This window comes from Odocoileus virginianus, chromosome 22 (genome assembly GCF_023699985.2).
Source record: "Odocoileus virginianus isolate 20LAN1187 ecotype Illinois chromosome 22, Ovbor_1.2, whole genome shotgun sequence".
NCBI lineage: Eukaryota > Metazoa > Chordata > Mammalia > Artiodactyla > Cervidae > Odocoileus > Odocoileus virginianus.
Genome location: NC_069695.1, coordinates 20,785,933 through 20,803,867, shown reverse-complemented (window position 1 = coordinate 20,803,867; position 17,935 = coordinate 20,785,933). Strand labels below are relative to the sequence as shown.

Sequence of the window (17,935 nt, the reverse complement as noted above, 5' to 3'; positions counted from 1 at the left end):
TCCTTATGCCTAGCGGGTTTCCTTTCCAAAATAATAAAGGTTATGAGGGACTTCCCTGGTGGTACAGTGGATAAGAATCAGCCTGCCAATGCAGGGGACATGGGTTTGACCCCTGGTCTGGGAAGATCCCATATGCCACAGGACACAGGTGTTGGGGATGGGGGGGTGGGTGGCAACTGCAATTAGGAAAACTCACTAATTTAAGTACACTTAAAACATATTTTTGACCCAGAACAGCAGGGCCATTTGCCTTTAAGTAAGTGCATATGTGTATGTCAGTGATAACCCTGCTATAATCTGGGTATAAGAGCAAGAATATGATGCTAACATCAAAAACACACTCCTGAAAGTTTCAAATAAATTTAAAACCTTTCCAATCCTCTGTCTCAATTTAAAACGTGTTGCTGACATAAAGTTAGCTCTACTTAGACTGTGCATGTGTGCTAAGTCGCTTCAGTCGTCTTTGACTCTCTGCGACCCTATGGGCTATAGCCAACCAGGCTCCTCTGTCCAGGCAAGAATATTGGAGTGGGTTGCTGTGCCCTCCTTCAGGGGATCTTCCTAACCAGGGATCAAACCCATGTCTTTTATGTCTCCTGCATTGATAGCTGGGATCTTTACCACTAGGGTCACCTGGGAAGCCCTACCTAGACTGTAAGAAGTGGAATTTTCAAGTGCCGTCCAGAAGAAATCGTATTCTCCAAAAATGTACTATATTTGCATTTGCCAGCCCTAGTGGGACTCTTAGCTCAACCATTACAAGTGTCTTGATTTCCTTGTGCAAAAAATTGACACACCAATACCTCTCCAGGGCTGAATGGAGGACTTAGAAGGATGGTTCATATATAATGCACTTACAGTGATTTCCAGCAAACAACAGGTACTCAACAAATGTTCATTACTTTCCTGTCCTCTTAGATGTTAATACTGTGAACATCATTAAGAAGTGTTATCTTCATAGTAATAGGATATAGGAGATGGCTCCATATAAAAAATGAAGAAAAACTGGAAATAAAACCTAGAATATAAATTTTTTATTAAAAATTTCATTTATCATGGCTTATTCTGTAAATAAATTTTTGAGACTGGTCTGGAGGGGACAAAATGGTTTAGTGGGAAAAGCGCAGGAAGAAGCTGGAGAGAGTGAGAAATTTCATTTTGTGCCCACACAGGTGGAGAGTCGTGCCATATAGGTTAATGCTAAGCTGACATGACTTTTAAATGATTTTTTTTTTAAAGCACAAAATTAAATATTTTTCTCCTCCAACCTAATCATCTCCTGAAAGGAATATGAGTGCTATTAAACCAACTGTGAAGAAGCTGAGTCTAGACAAGCATACTTCACAATATAAGCCTGTTTGTCTGTAAAGTTCAGTTTAAAAAATCAGATATAAAAAATCAAAGATATAAAATAAAAAGCTAAAAATAGAATATTGTTTATCCCTTTCCTAAGTAGGTTTGCAGCAATTATGACATCAGCCTCTGAAGCAATTGGGAAAGGAACCATCAAAAAGCAATGGGAAGAGAAAATGCAGGGAAACAGAAGTAGGTCACCAAAAATCACAGCCAAGTTATTTCCTACTGATTTTCCAGATAGCTTTTGCCCGGAGAGGGCGACCTCGTTTTGAACATCACATTAGCTTTGTGAATAATCTCCATTCAAAGGAAAAAAAACAGGGAAGGCTCAGAAAGTTTCTGTTAAACTTTAATTTGGTGTCTTAGACAAGTCTCCTTTCAAGATTTCTTTGTATATATTATCATTCAAAAATGTTTATATTATAAACAGAAATTTGGCATTACACAGACTTGAGATTTAGTGATTACTTTGTTTGAATTTTATCTCAAAATAAATAGTAATCTATTTTATATTTAACAAATATAAGCCAGGCATTCAAGCTATGGTGCAATGCTTTTAGTTAGTCTACATTTCTAAGGATTTTTTTCTTCCTAATGAATAATAATTAAAACCACACTGGCAACCAATCTACCTAAATATATCATTTGATTTTTTTCTTTTAGTTTACCCAATACTTTATAGTTTTAACCTTTCTTTGTGCCCTAACTATAGCACCTGTATATAGTGTCCAATCACTAGCATCCAATACTTTGCTTCTAGTTTCAACTAGTTACATAATTAGAAATAAGTCTCTAATCAATCTTTGTGGTCATATAGCCATCCTATGTGATGGCAAACATTTTTACAATGATCTCATCTCCCACTGTGTACAGTTCCAAGGTTCCTCAGACCTTTCTCAACCAGTACAAAGTAAATGCTCAATAAATCATAGCTGATATTACTATTACTACCTGAAAACATTTATTCCCCACTTCTTTTTTAAAATAATTAATTAATTCATTAACTTGTCTGCACTGGGTCTTAGTTGCAGTATGCAGGATCCCCGATCTTCACTGTGGCATGCAAACTCGTAGTTGTGGCATGTGAGATTTAGTCCCTTGACCAGGGATCAAACCCCTGCCCTCTGCATTGGGAGTGTGAAGTCTTAATTTTAAATAGTTCCACCAGGGAAGTCCCTCTCCACTTTCTAAAAATCAGATCCAGGGAGAGAATCCATACATACCGTCCTGAGAAAATAGGCACCATGTAGTCACTTGGCAGATTTTCTTTCTCCTCTCCAGAGAGAAGGCTCTTCTTGGCTCTCTTTGTTTGGGGGCTCAACTTGGATGAATAACCTAACATCAGACTGGAATCTGTAAGTCTGACAAAAAAACACACTAATGTTAGTCAATAATTTAAAAAATTTTTTAAAGTTTTAAATTTAGGAGTGTTGCATAGACTCCTAGATGGCTAATGTCATAATTATCTTCTATCTTTAGAACTAAAATAGAGTGAAAATGACCTCACATAATGCAGTCTATCCAGACATAAGAAAAATAGGTCTGTAGTAATTTCATGGCTTTTTCTCATTAAAGTTTCAGGGGGAAGCAGCTGTGCTTTGGTAATATTTCCGAATACCCTTTGCTGTTAAATTTATGTTGGAAATGTAGGCAGCCTACATGAATGGTTTGGATACATTGTGCATGCAAATGCTTTCAGAGGATTGATAAACAAAAATAAAGCAAGTTTTCTGTATGGAGAGCCCAGGCAATTCAGGGCCTTGAGGTTGAACTTGAGGTTTTTGTATAAGGTAGTAGACTCCATTTGAAAGAACACTGAGCTCATTAAACAACAGAATTAATATATTTTAGATGAACACACAGCATCAAGTGACTCGGAAAATTACAGATTTGATAAAGAACCTTTTGATAATGCTGTAGTACACACAAAAATCCACCCATGCATACTGGTGCACGTGTTGCTTGGAGGCAGCTATTGTTCTAATAAAGCAAAAAATGTGTTAGAGTGGAAAACAAGACAGCTGAGATTGCACCTAGAGAAAAGGATTGATGACATTAAAAGTATAATCTTTATATAGTTCTCGGATGAAATGAAATGCATTTTAATTCAAATGCAGAATTCGGCATAAATTTCAGGAGTTCATGAAATCTCTGAAGTCGATCCATGGACTCAGCTTAAAAGTCTCCATTGTAATGATAGAAAGTCACAATAAGAAATCGTACAGAAACTCTGTATGACCCTTGCAATTTTTATATAGACTTGAATTGATTCTGAAACTGAAAATTAATATTAAAAAGATCTCTAGTACATGGAATCTAGAAAGATGGTAGGAATGACCCTATGTGCAGGATAGCAAAGGACACACAGACATAATGGACAGAATTTTGGACAGTGGGGAAAGGAGAAGGTGGGATGATTTGAGAGAATAGCATTGAAATATATTTGCTACTATATGTAAAGTAGATAGCCAGGGGAGTTTGCTGTATGATGCAAGGAACCCAAGGCTAGTGCTCTGTGACAACCTAGAGGGTTGGGGTGGGGAAGGAGGCAGGAGGGAGGTTCAAGAGAGAGGGGATATATACCGATGGCCGACTCATGTTGATGCATGGCAGAAACCATCACAATATTGTAAAGCAATTACCCTCCAATTAAAAATAAAATAAATGTATATTTTTTAAAAGGTCCCTACTGTCAAGAAAATTTGAAAAGAAAATGAAGCATGTGAATGGTGTGGCATGGAAAAACCAAGCTGCCTGGTTAAAACAGAAAAAAACCTTCCAAAGAGTCCAAACCTTGATTGTTTCTCAATCTTTAAAAAACATTACGAAAAGCAGGGATTACTTAGATCAAAAGAAGGCAGTGCATAGACATAGTACTAAATGGATACACAATAATGCAAATAAACTTATCCTCTGCTAAGCAAGCAACACAGAACTCTTGGGCTTCTGGGAAGCCCTGGGAGTACAGTGGTTCTGGGCCTGGGAGTATAGGGTGGGCTACAGACTTTAATTCCTGGAGTGGAGGGATAGCATGGAAATAACAAACCTCTCCCTCCCCCACTAACTGCCCCTCCCCCAGGGTGAATATGTAGCTCTTATTCTATGATCAGCATTAATACTAAAGGTTAGAACCTTGAATTCAAGCTTGTGGATTGGTTACCAGTTGGAAGGCTCAGTGAAATTTGTTCCTAGGTGGCTGTTCCAAGCAACAGCAAAATGATTGCATTCTAAACCCTTAGTGAGTTACAAAGTACAGGCTGTGCTAATACAGGTCTAAGTTTAAAATGGTATTTTCCATCACTCCTTTAATTCCATTACTGTACAAAATGAAATTAATTATGGAGTTTGAGCTTTTTTTCTATTTATAGAACATTTGCATTTTCTAATTTTTCTCATTTCTCTGTTTTTGCTCTTTTTACTATTTATTTTCATTCTACTGTCTACATTCATATCCTCATGAGCATATTTTCAATGTTTGCTTATATTAAAAGGGGACATATATATAACTACAGTTGATTCATGCTGTTTGACAGAAACAACAAAATTCTGTAAATCAATTATCCTTCAATTAAAAAATAAAAGTCATGATTTGTCATTCTTTTTGTTGTATTGTTGTTCCTTTTTTTTCAGTCATTTTTTTCCTTTAAGATAAATCTTTCAACGAAGCATTTGTTGCATACAATATGCCAGAATGTGATTATTCTATTCTCACAGGTAAATCACAGCAGACAATTTTTAATAGTTGAACTTTATAGTAAAGATTTATGGGACTATCATTAGTTTTTATGTCATATTTCATTTGGAACAAAAGACTTCATAAAAGTACTGTGATTTTATATATTACATAGTATTATTTAGAAAATCCAAAGTACTTAGAAGATATCAAACATTTGCTATGCTCTCTAAAGTTTCTTCAAGCTAACAAAAAGAGTGTATTTAGGATTAAAAGTCAAAATACTGTGCTAACAGACTATTTGGAAATGTTAAGTCATTTATCAAAATTAACAAACAAAACTCAATCAGATGAAATTTTAAGAAACTGACTATGCAATAATTGTGTAACTAATTATGTGAAGAAAAGCCATCAATTGTTTCTTTTGTTATGACCCAAGAACATGGAAACCTAACATCTTACTCTATCAAATTTTAAAGTCAAATAATGTTTTTAAAGGAGTTCAATAGAAAATGTAAAATTTAAATTTCTTTTTTAAATTTGAATTTCTTTGAAGTTACATCAAAGAGCTAAATAAAGGCTTGCTAACCTCTTGGGCTTTTAGTTGCATCTAAATTTTGAATATAATTCTGTCTCAAAAGCCAGTTTCTGAGTAGACACTTTTTAAGTTTGATATGTATGGATCAATGTGGTCTTTTAACTATTAAAACTATATTTAATGTTCTTTACGTCTTAAATCTTGATTCTTTCTGAATTTCAAATTACGAAGGCAGTGAAAATAAGCTACTGTGTTTAGTTGCTGAGTCGTGTCTGACTCTGCGAGTCTATGAACTGTAGCCCTCCAGGCACCTCTGTCCACGGGACTTCCCAGGCAAGAATACTGGAGTAGGTTGTCATTTCCGTATGCAGGGGATCTTCATGACCCAGAGATCAAACCCGTGTCTCCTGTATTGGCAGGTGCATTCTCTACCACTGAGCCACCTGGGAAGTCCCTGAAACTAAGGTAAGCTTTGAAACTATAGGTAAGGATTGATTTGTGTGTGCACATGTACCCACGCATCTGTAACTGTGTCTAGGTACATCTACCTGTACTCCACTACTAATTGTGGTATGTCCTCTGTTAATATGCCTAAAGTTAGTAGAATTTAAGGATATGTCACGGTTTGTTTGACATCATCACATCTATGACCAGCAGCACCCCAGAGAAGGGATATAGCCCAGGAGAAAGCTCTCTCTAGAAATGTTCCAGGGACTCAGAAATAAACTTGCACTGATAGTTCAAATACTGAACAACAACATAACCTTCTACTTGTACAACTTCACAATTATTCTCGACAGGAAAAACAAGAACAAAACTACTATAGAATCACTGAACTGGAAGAGATCTCAGGGACCTTTACACCACCCTCCTTGCTTTATAGATGAAGACCTAGAGTGTCTTTGTAACTTGCCCAAGTTTACCTGGCAAGTTGGTAGGTGAACTAGGACCAGCACCCACATAGGTTAGTGCTCTTTCCTCTATACCAGTGGCCTTCAACTTTGTGTCTGAGTCTTCTCGATCCAAACATATTTGATCATGTCACCTATATATGTCTGTCTATTTATAAATTTTATACATATACTGCTGAATAAATATTCTCACTTTGTGAAATTTCAACCAATAAAAAAATGTTCAGGGCCAAATTTAATTTTTTTAACTACAGAAGCGCTAATATATCTTCCTACATTTCCTTGGCTTGCCTTCATGGACTCCCCACTTCGGAAACCACAACAACATGTCACACTGCCCATAATGACTCTGATGTTGATTAACTATTCCTAAATTTATTCACATCTCACAAAAAGTCAAATGCAACTGAGTAAGCACAGCACAGAACATAGAGGTTATGAAATCATCACAGTCCAATTAGAAATAAAGCATTAATAAGCTCATTAAACTTTACATGAAGTCAAAAGCTAGTTCTTCAAAGTCATGTTTATAATCATCACATAATTGTGAAAAATTGTCCTAGTTCCTCAGGATGAGTAACTATGCCTGCTTATATTTAAGTATGGATCTACTTAATGGCTATATTACTTTCTGGAAAAATTATGACAATTTATCAGCATGTTCTAGAAAAAAATGATGGGCTGTAGGCTTTATCTTTTGCTGACACTGCTCCCAAACCCAGCACTACCCACCCACATATGCTCATGATTATATTACATTACTGATTTTCTTCTCTATCTGTCCCACTCCTGTGACTATTCAAGGAGAGGGATGGCCTAAAAGTTACATTTATATCTTCAGCACTGTGTCCAGTGCCTGATAGTGTTCAATAAGGGTTTATTGAATGAGGTGAAATCAAGATTCAACCTCCGGTAACCATACCCTATCTCTGTGATTCTCAACCCTGACTTCACATCAGAATCAGCTGAGGAGCTAGTAAGAAAGACCAATGCAGAGGTCGGACTTCCAGTATGGTGGAGTGAGTAGTTCAGCAGGTCCTCTCTCTAAAAAAACCGTGATAAAACTGGATACAATTGTCAAAACCAACCCATTCAGGCCTCTGAAAATCAAGCACAGGCACACACTACACCGACAGGTGGCTGGCTCTTGATGGAAAGATACTGAGCTTCAAGTCTGAATAGTAGGAGTCTGTGTGACATGCTTACCTAGTTCTTTCCCATCCCCACCCCCAGCTCAATCTATAAAGTACCTCTACTAAGGTGGGAAAAGGTGAGAAATTTTTAATATTCACTGTCAGAGGGGCTGATTTGGAGCAGAGCATGATAAACCTCCACAACCAGCAACACTGTAAGTAACACTAGCCACCTAAGTTGCAAACAAACAAGGGAAGTACAGCTGCTCAGTCAGTCTTCAGATACAGTCATGGCTGGAACAAGCAGCAGATGGGCACATCAGTCAGCGATATAACAGGAAGATTTGAAAAATAAGACCACCAAGGGGGCCTTCATAAGCTCTCTCCATGTGCTTGAATGGAAAAAACTGGAAAGGACTCAGGTCATCCACATATGATTGGCTGACTGTGTGTGAGCCTGTGTGTGCAGAGAAGAGACAAGGGAGTCTAGAGACAAACAAATCCAGGGCATACACATTTCAAACTGACCTGGACTTCAAATATGCTCCCCAACACACACACCCAGACACACAGAGCTATTGCCAGAGGATGGAAGCTTTACTGTCTTGAGATGTTTGAGCACAGACGTCTGACCATTCATTGATTGGTCATTAATCTATGCAAATACCAAGTGATCCCTATGAATTCAGGCTTAAAAATAAGAACAATAATTTTTTAAAACACTAAACAAAGACATCAGCAGTAACAGTGTTAGGTAAACAGAGTCTATAAACGTGTTTAGGCAAGTAATTAAAACACAGCAGCAACACATTTGGGGAAAATTCAGAATCCAGAATTATTACAATATGTTATCTATTATGCCCCATTTTCAACAACAAAAAAATTATGAGACGTGACAAGAAATAGGAAAGTGTGAAGCACGCTAGAAGAAAAAAAGCAGTAAATAAAAATTGTCTCCAAGTGCACCCTGATATTGGATTTAGCAGACAAAGACTTCAAAACAGTAATTAGAAATATATTCAAAATAAAGAAACTATATTCAAAGGCTAATTAAGGAAACCATGTTTAAATAATTAAAAGAAAGTATTATAATAATGACTCAAAAAGAAAGAATGTCAACAAAAAGATAGGAATTGTAAAATAAGGTCAAATGGATATTCTGGAGTTTAAAAGTACAATAACTTAAATGAAAAAGTTATTAAAGGGACCCAAAAGATTTTATATAAAAGAATAAAATAATCAGGTAAGCTGAAGATAGAAACTAATCTAAAAAAACAGAAAAAGGATGAAGAAAAAATATGTTGTCAGACAACATCAAATATACCACTATATGAGTAATGGTAGTATCAGAAAGAGGAGAAAGAGAGAAAGGGCAGGAAAAGATATTTGAAGAAATAATGGCTTAAAATTCCCCAAATTTGTGTAAAAATAGTACTCTGTGAATCCAAGATGCTCAACAAACCCAAGTATGATATTCCCAAAGAGATACACATGTAGACATATCATAGTCAAACTGTTGAAAGCCAAAGCCAGAGAGAAAACTGGAAAGTAGCAAGAGTAAAATGATTCATCACATATAAGGGAACAAGGTATTAATGACTGATTTCACATCAGAAACTATACATCCCAGAAGACATTCCTATGACATATTTAAGTGCTGTGGGGAAAACTAAATCAAGAATTTTATATCCAGCAAAACCACTACTCAAAACTGAAAACAAAGTAAAGACATTGACAAAGATAGAGAATTCATTGCTAGCAGATCTGCCTTACAAGAAATGCTAAAGCAAATCTCTCATATATCATAAGGAAACATGATAAATGCATTTATGCCAAAAAATTAGATGACTTAAATGAAATGGAAAAAATCCCATAAAGATTTAAATGACCAAAACTAACTCAAGAAGAATTAAAAATCATAGCAGCTTAATAACAAATAAGGAAATTGAATTAGTAATTTATCTATGCACAAGGACTTTGCTGCTGGTCCAGGGGTTAAGAATCCTCCTTGCAATGCAGGGGGCCCAGATTCCATCCCTGGTCAGGGAACTAAGATCCCACATGCTGTGGAGCAACTAATCCCACATACTAGAGACCCCATGTGCCACAACTAAGACCCAATGCAGCCAAATAAATATATATATATATATTTTAAATCCATGCACAATGGATAGCCCAGGCCTAAATGGTTTCATTGACAAATTACATGAACTATTTAAGGAAGAAACAAACCAATAATTTCCATGTTTTTTAAAAAACATAAGAGAAGGAAACACTCCCATCTTTTTCTATAAGGCCAGTACTACCTGATATCAAAGCCAAAGACATTATATTTTTTAAAAAACCTACAAACCAATATCCCTCACACACATAGGCACAAAAATCCTTCACAAAATATCAGTAAACTGAATCCAGCAACATATAAAACCAAGCAGAATTTAGCCCAGGGATGCAAGGTTGATTTAATATCTTAAAATCAACTAGTGTAATACACCATATTAATAGAATAAAGAACAAAAACCACATTATCATCTCAATAGGTACAAAAAAATTTTGACAAAATTCAGCTTTCTTGCATGTTAAAAACTCTCAACTAAATAGGAATAGAAGGGAACTTCCTCAATCTGATAAAGGCCATTTATGAAAAATCTATAACTAGTATCATATCTAATAGTAAAAATCTAAATCCTTTCTTTTTAAGATGGGGAACAAGGCTATGATGCTTGCTGTTGCCACTTCTACTCAATATTGTACTGAAGTTTACAGCACAGCGAAGAATAGTCGAGGCAATTAGTTAAACTGAAAAATTGGAAAGCAAGTCTAACTTTAGTTACAGATGATATAATCGTGTATATAGAAAATGCTAAGAAATATACATACACACAAATGCTAATGCTAATAAATGAGTTCAGCAAGGTCACAGGATATAGAATCAAAGCACAAAAATCAATTACACTTCTGTTTATTAGCAGTGAACAATGAAAAAATAAAATTAAGACAACTCCACTCACAATTCTATCAAAAAGAATAAAATATTTAATAGGAACAATTTTAACATAAAAGTACAAGACTTTACACTGCAGATTACAAAACATTATATGATAAGTGAAACAAAAATCTAAATAAATAAATATCCATGTTCATGGATTGAAAGAGTCCACACTGTTAAAATGGCATATTTTCCAAAACTGATTTATGTTTTCAACATAATTTTTATCAAATTACCAGAAGACTTTTCTCTTTGTAGAAACTGACAAGGTGATCTTAAAATTTATATGGGAATATGAAGGAACCACATAGGCAAAAATTTTTTTTTAAAAGAGGAACTCAGTTTGAGAACTTAATCCACCAATTTCAAAACTTTTTATAAAGCAACAATAGTTAGGAAAGTGTGGTACTGGCCTAAGGACAGGCATATGGATCAATGCAACAGAATTGAGAATCTGTAAATAAACCTTTTTATTTACAGTCAATTGATATTTTTCTTTTCAAATCTCTTTTTCTTTTTTTTCAAAGCTCTTTTTCTTTATTATTATTTTAAAACTTTTTATTTTTATTGGGATATAGTCAATTAACAATGTGATAGTTTCAGGTGAACAGTGAGGGGACTCAGCCATACATGGTCAAGTTATTTTTGATAAAGAAGCTAAATGATTTAAGGGGGAAAGGATAGTCTTTTCAACAAATGGTGACAACAGTCTATCTATATATGAAGGGATGAATTTAGAACTTAACATCACATACCAAAAAAAAAAAAATTCAAAATGGATATTTCTAAATGTAAAGCTAAAATTATAAAACTCTTAGAAAAAAAAGAAACTCTATGAAGCTCCGATACTCTGGCTACCTGATGCGAAGAGCTGACTGATTGGAAAAGACCTTGATGCTGGGAAAGATTGAGGGCAGGAGGTGAAAGGGGTGACAGAGGATGAGACGGTTGGATGGCATCATCAACTCAAAGTACATGAGTTTGAGCAAACTCCAGGAGATTGTAAAGGACAGGGAAGCCTGGTGTGCTGTAATCCAGGGGTCATGAAGAGTCAGATATGACTTGGTGACTTAACAACAACAACGATAATGATGTTGAATAAGCCAAATTATGCTTAGACATAACACCAATAGCATGACAAAAAGGAAAAAAATGACAAATCGAACTTCATCAAAATGTAAATGTTCTGGTATCTGAAGGACACCGTTAAAAGAATGAAAAGGCAAGGCACAGAAGTGAGAGGAAGTATTTCCGAACATATATCTAAGAAAGGAATTATATACAAAATATTTAAATAACTCTGACAACTCAATAATAAGCAGAAAAAAAAATCCAATTTAAAAATGGGCAAAAGATTTGAACAAGCATTTCACCAATGAAGTACACAAATGGCTACCAAACACATTAAAAAGATGGTCAACATCATTAGCTATTAAGTAAGTGCAAGCTAGAACCACAGTGAGACTCCACCACATACCTAAAAGACAGGCTGTAAAAAATGATAGAAAATAACTAAGGTGGATAAGCTGGAATCCTTGTACCTTGGTATGGGAATGTAAAATGATATAATTGCTTTGGAAAAGAGTTAAGTTGTTTTTTGTAATGTTAAACATAAACTTACTACACAGACAAGCTGATATTTTAAAAAGTGCAAGAGAAAGTAGATTTCAAACAGAAAGCCTTAACTTTCCATAATAATTTCATTTATTCAACAGAAAACTTATTTTTTATCCTCTGTGTGCACAATTCTATGCTTGATACTGGTGTGGGAGGGGGATATGAAGATTACATATTAAAGACTTGCTTTCTGAGACCTTTACTGTCCAGTAGGGTTGCAAATGCTATCAGCCTGATGCGTTGTATTATGTCAATCAAAGGAGAAAGGATGGAAAGACAGAAGGCAGGCAGGCAGATAAGCAGAAAGAGCAGAGCAAACAAAAGTTGAATTTACAGGCTTGGAGACAATTTCTATCTGCCACTATCAGGGAAGCCTTTGTGGAAGAGCTGGACATTGAAAGATGGGTAGGTCATCCCAGCATGACACAGAGGTGTTTGCAAAAGCTTGAAAACAGAAGCTCCATTTTCAATGCTGACTTATCTATACGTTGCCATTAGACTTTACTGAGTGGCCACAATAGAGCTGAACTCATTTTTATTATTCTACCATTTTTTCCTGTAAAACTGCCTCTCTATATACATTTACAACTTGGCACTGCTGTATATGGGCTTCCCTGGTGGCTCAGACGGTAAAGAACTCACATGCAATGAGGGAGATCTGGGTTAGATCCTTGGGTTGGGAAGATCCCCTGGAGGAGGGCAAGGCAACCCACTCCAGTATTCTTGCCTGGAAAATCCCATGGACAGAGGAGGCTAGTGGATGGGGTCGTAAAGACTTGGACATGACTGAGGGACTGAGCACTGAGCACTTATCAACTATTAGATGGATCCTCATTTGAGGTGCTCCTGCTTTCTCCTGTTTCACCCAGAAAGGCTGGTTTGGAAAAGGTCAAGTCTGCAGCACTGGTTCCCTTGGGCTCTCAGAGCTTGGGGATCTCCGCAGGGAGGCTCCATTACACTCACTGCTTGGCCAGCAGTGAACGGAGCTACCGTTTCACCTCTGGGCACCGGGAGGTGACTGCGTGGCCCTTCCTCCGCCTTTGGCCACTCACTCTATTCCTACTCCTTAAGGGGACATGTCTTCCTTCTCACAGCCTGATTCACCTACCTAAATAAGATTAATGCCATTTTGGGGCGTCTTATATCCTCTAAACTTGCATTTAGCCTGCAAAAGAGACTGATGGATAGTATTCTCAATGTAGAACATAACAAAGGAAGCAGAGAGTTGAAGCCTGTCTTTCTGGGCCTCATTATCTGCGGAAGGAAGGACTTGAATTAGATGAGCTTTTAGTCTCTTCCTTCTTTAGCATTCCACAGTTCTATGGAGCTATGACAAACTGCCAATTGTATGAAAAACTGGTATTACCAGGGGTGCTACTTCTAGTTCTCTCTTCGCAAACAAGCCACAGATTTATGGCAGTGAGTCGAAAATTGATGCACAGTGAATGTTACCCTCTTTGGACTCAGGGTTTGTTTGGGGGATTCAGAACACAGACCAGTTGCCTTTTAAAGAACTAAAACTGACAACAAACTGGCCCATTTCTAGGGGGATAAAATAGTAACTGGCTTTCTGTTGTCCTTGGATTTTCCCCAGACTTTCTCCTACCATATAGGAAGTAATATGGCTCATCATTTTCTTGGTACTTAAGTTCTGGAAGACAAATCCCAGAATGCTACATTTTCTATCCATGAACTATGGTGCCTTTTCCTTATGTATGATAGTTAAATCTTTCTTTAGAGAAGAGGCTATATCTTGATTTAGTTGCTCTTGATTTAGTCCCTCTTGATTAATTCCTCTTGATTTAGTTGCTAAGTTGTATTGGACTCTTTGCGATTCCCCTTAACTGTAGCCTACCAGGTTTCTCTGTTCATGAAATTTCCCAGGCAAGAATACTGAAGTGGGTTACGATTTCCTTCTTCAGGGGAGCTTCCCAACCCAGGGATTGAACTCTGGTCTCCTGCATTCCTGGCAGATTCTTTTCTGCCACCAGGGAAGCACTGTAAGGGGTGGAGTTTAATCTGCTTAGAATCAGACAATCACGTGTCTACCATAACCTCAGAGGGTTGAGAGACCCATCATCCAAGAAATATGCTGTGTTGTCCTCCGGAGGTTATTCATTCCTACTTATCAAGCATAACAAAATAGTTCTTTCTTCTTCCCATATTATTCAATAGAGAGGATTTTGAAAACACTGGTTTCCATATACCACAGTCCCTGTAAACACCTGCCTTATTTCATCCTAATTCCCTGTAATATTGGCCCTAGGAAGGAATCATCAGCTCACACACTGGGCTGTCTGATATTTTTATGTAGATTTTCTAGTGCACTGGTGGTGACCTTTGTTGAGTCACAGAGTTCTCTGACAACATGATGAAAGCTAGGGTCTCTCTCAGCAAAAAAAAAAAAAAAAAAAAAAATCTCATCTTACATATAATTTCAAATCAAACAAAACTCTGTTGAAACCTATTCACAGACAGAGGCTAAGAACCCTTGCATAATGGTTGCAAAGTGGTCATGAGTACCATTTCTCCTTTAATCTCTAATAGTATTTGTGAATTATTAACATAAAACAGTAGTCGTATATCATTTTTGTTTTCCTGAATCACTTTCTTTAATTTAGTTTTTTCCTCACTGTGACTAAGAACAAAGGCATTTAGAATAAGCCTTCCAGAATTTAATTTACAACTCTTGGCTCAGAATGCAGTTGGTAACCGATCTGAGCTAAAACCACAGTGACACTGAACAAGCCATTGTTCTTAAGATTTAACTGAGGTCAGCCAAGCTGTGGGCACATATAAATCTCCATAGTTTCCACTTTACTACCAGGACATCTAACTACAAAGCAGAGGCTAAAAATGGATCAGGCCCAGTGTTCACATACATTCCACAGAGCTGCATTTCCAACTCCACACCAGTTTTAATTAACAACACTCTTCACAACCCCAAGAGAAAGATTTCATTTAGCAGGGAAAAGTTGCTCCATTTTGAAAAATCAAAAATACAACCTGAAAGAATTATAAAGATTTTGAAATGTTCAAAGAATATTATCTGCACCTGTTAGCTCTAGGTCTAAAAAGAGAAAAACTAAAATACCCCCAAGATTAGGTTAGCTTTCTTTTCTTTTACATTGCAATATCCAAAGGAAAAAATATTGGCATCTTCCCTTTCTTCTTTTTAGGTCCACATTTCTACTAAGAAGTGGAGTTGTTCAAACATACTAAGCCATTAATAAATACCTATCTACCTACATAAACACTTAAATAGCAAGAAGGAACAAGATGTGAGGCTGACCATAGAAATAATTACAGTTCTACTTCCTACAGAAAGTTTATTATCTGAGGTTGTTTATAACTAATATGGCTAAGTCTGCCAAAGACAAAATAGAGCAAATGTTTTCTGGATAAAATACAAAGATGCTCAAAGGTTCAATTACTAATGTTTGATATGATTTATCAGACTGCAAATAAATATGAATGGTGTATATATGGTTAAAAGAAGAATTTAGGAATAGAATTTAAGAAAAAAACTCTCTTTAAATAACAAATTCATAAAACTCTATAGACTCTACAGCATTGGGGGAATGAAATAAGTATACATGAGTTAGCTTAAAAATTGTACAGTAATGAAAACACCCATTTTCTACATTTTCTGTAGATTCAGCACAGATGGACTAGGAAAATGGATATTTAAAACATAATCGTCTCTATTACAAGACAGCTGCTTTCCTAAGTGAGATTCTTAAACATATGTAACATTCTTCAGGAGAACATGTGGTACTATCACATAGCACGGTGCCCATTCCTGTTTTGTTTGGAAAGCAGGTCACTTGAAACAAGGGCCAAAAGAAATGAATTCACCTCCTCCCTGACAATATTTCCATATCTGCAGCCAATTCGAGGTCCTTATGAATATCCCATGGCACACATAACCCGTGAAAGTGGGATTGGAAAACGATCCTATTCCATTTTAAGTGGAATTTCAGAATGTTGCCATCATACACTGCAGGTAATTCCAGAGACTTTGGTATTGGATGTGCAGAAGCTCCCAGGAGGTCGGCACCGCACCCCCAAAAGCACAGCTGTTCATCAGGTGCTGTTTAACCCACAGGGATACAGGAGTTTCTGCCTTCAGAACCAGTCCTTACTTCTGTTCATACAAACCACTGTATTACATCCTCAATCACTTTTCTAATTCCTAGAAGTAAACACCTCTCCAAGCTACCCTGACAGATATTTTGTGGACTTAAATTGTATAAGACTTAAAATAATATCTGTTTATAGCAAATAATGCAATATACGCCAGACAGAGGAGATCTGAGGCAGCAGCTGGTAACTGACCACACAGCCCAGGAATTCTTACGTTTGGAAGTTCAACAATTCTTTCTGTGGACTATAGATAGACATTTAATAAAATCACATGAATCTTGCAAGTGTTTTTTAATCCCCACGACACATTTCGCTCGGGATACTGAGAAAATAAAAACTGGCTTGGACTGAGAAAGTACGGATCCAGCCAGCATTCATCAGGCTGGAACAAGACGCAGAGAAGCCAACCTCAGGGTTCATAGGAAACACTTCTCCCAGTGACACTGCTGCAGTAGAGGGCTCTGACAGCCTCTTCTGCGTGACCAAAGACTCGCCGAGCAACTTCCTTCTCCAATATCAAAGATTATAAGCAGGCTTATTGTTTGAAATTTTATTAGGAAGAATGAGATATTGCCTCTTTGTGTGGAGGACCTCAGAAGCAGGTTCAGTTCTCAGCCCATGTGCTGGGCTCCATCTAAGAGATTTCTCGATACAACAGTCCTCATTTATCTCAACTTGACTGTTTCCAAAGCAACAGGACACTGATTCACTTTTTTTTTTTTTTATTCACTTTTTAGACCAGACCTGCATCTAAATCCCACTCTTCCTAGAATCCTGCTGAAACCCTCTTTTTCTTTACTTTTTTTCAACTTTTAAATCTGTTTTGGGGTATAGCCGATTAACACTGTTGTGATAGTTTTGTGTGAACAGCAAAGGGACTCAGCCATACATATACACGTATCCATTCCCCACCTAATCTCCCTCCCACCCAGGCTTCCACATAACATTGAGTAGAGTTCCATGTGCTATATAGCAGGACCTTGTTGGCTATCTGTTTTAATGCTTTAAACATAGCAATGTGTACACGTCCATCCCAAACTCCTTATCCTCCCCTTATCCTTCCCCGTATCCTCCTCTTGGGCAACCATAAGCTTATTCTCGAAGCCTGTGAGTCTGTGAAAGTCTCTCTTTTCCTCTGGTGTGGGGTCTCCCTCATGGCAATGGGTTGATAAATCTAATTCTCTCAGAATATAGGTTTGTTCCTGGTATTGTTAGGCTGACTGAGATAGGGCCATGTTTTTATAAAATGCTCTGGCTAAAGAAAATATTTGCTGCTTGAATAACAGTTTGGAACTTCGATGCCGGCTTTCAGATACAGAAAGAATAGAACACATCTCTGCTGCAGTTTGGGTTCCTGTGGTCTGTAAATTTTAAATCCTATTCTCATCTAAGTTGAAAGTTGTGAGTGTCGGATATGAGATCTCCCAACTCTTCTGCTGCTGAATGTTGAACACAACCTGTGGCAAAACTTCTGTGCTTCTAGCAATATCACAGTTGGCAATTCAACCAAGACACCCCAGGGTGACTGCGAAGCTCTTTGTGAAACTCAAGCAAGCAAGGGAAAGGGGAATC

General features: G+C 36.9%; 1 protein-coding gene across 2 annotated transcripts in view; it reads right to left on the bottom strand.

Moving 5' to 3' along the window:
• Window positions 1-17,935, bottom strand: part of MYOM1 (myomesin 1) — a 117,838-nt gene that overhangs the window by 94,536 nt on the left and 5,367 nt on the right. For both annotated transcript variants that reach the window (XM_070452703.1, XM_020908315.2), the window contains exon 3: window positions 2,580-2,717. In XM_070452703.1, coding sequence (XP_070308804.1) covers window positions 2,580-2,717 — 138 coding nt within the window. The remainder of the gene's footprint in view (window positions 1-2,579; window positions 2,718-17,935) is intronic.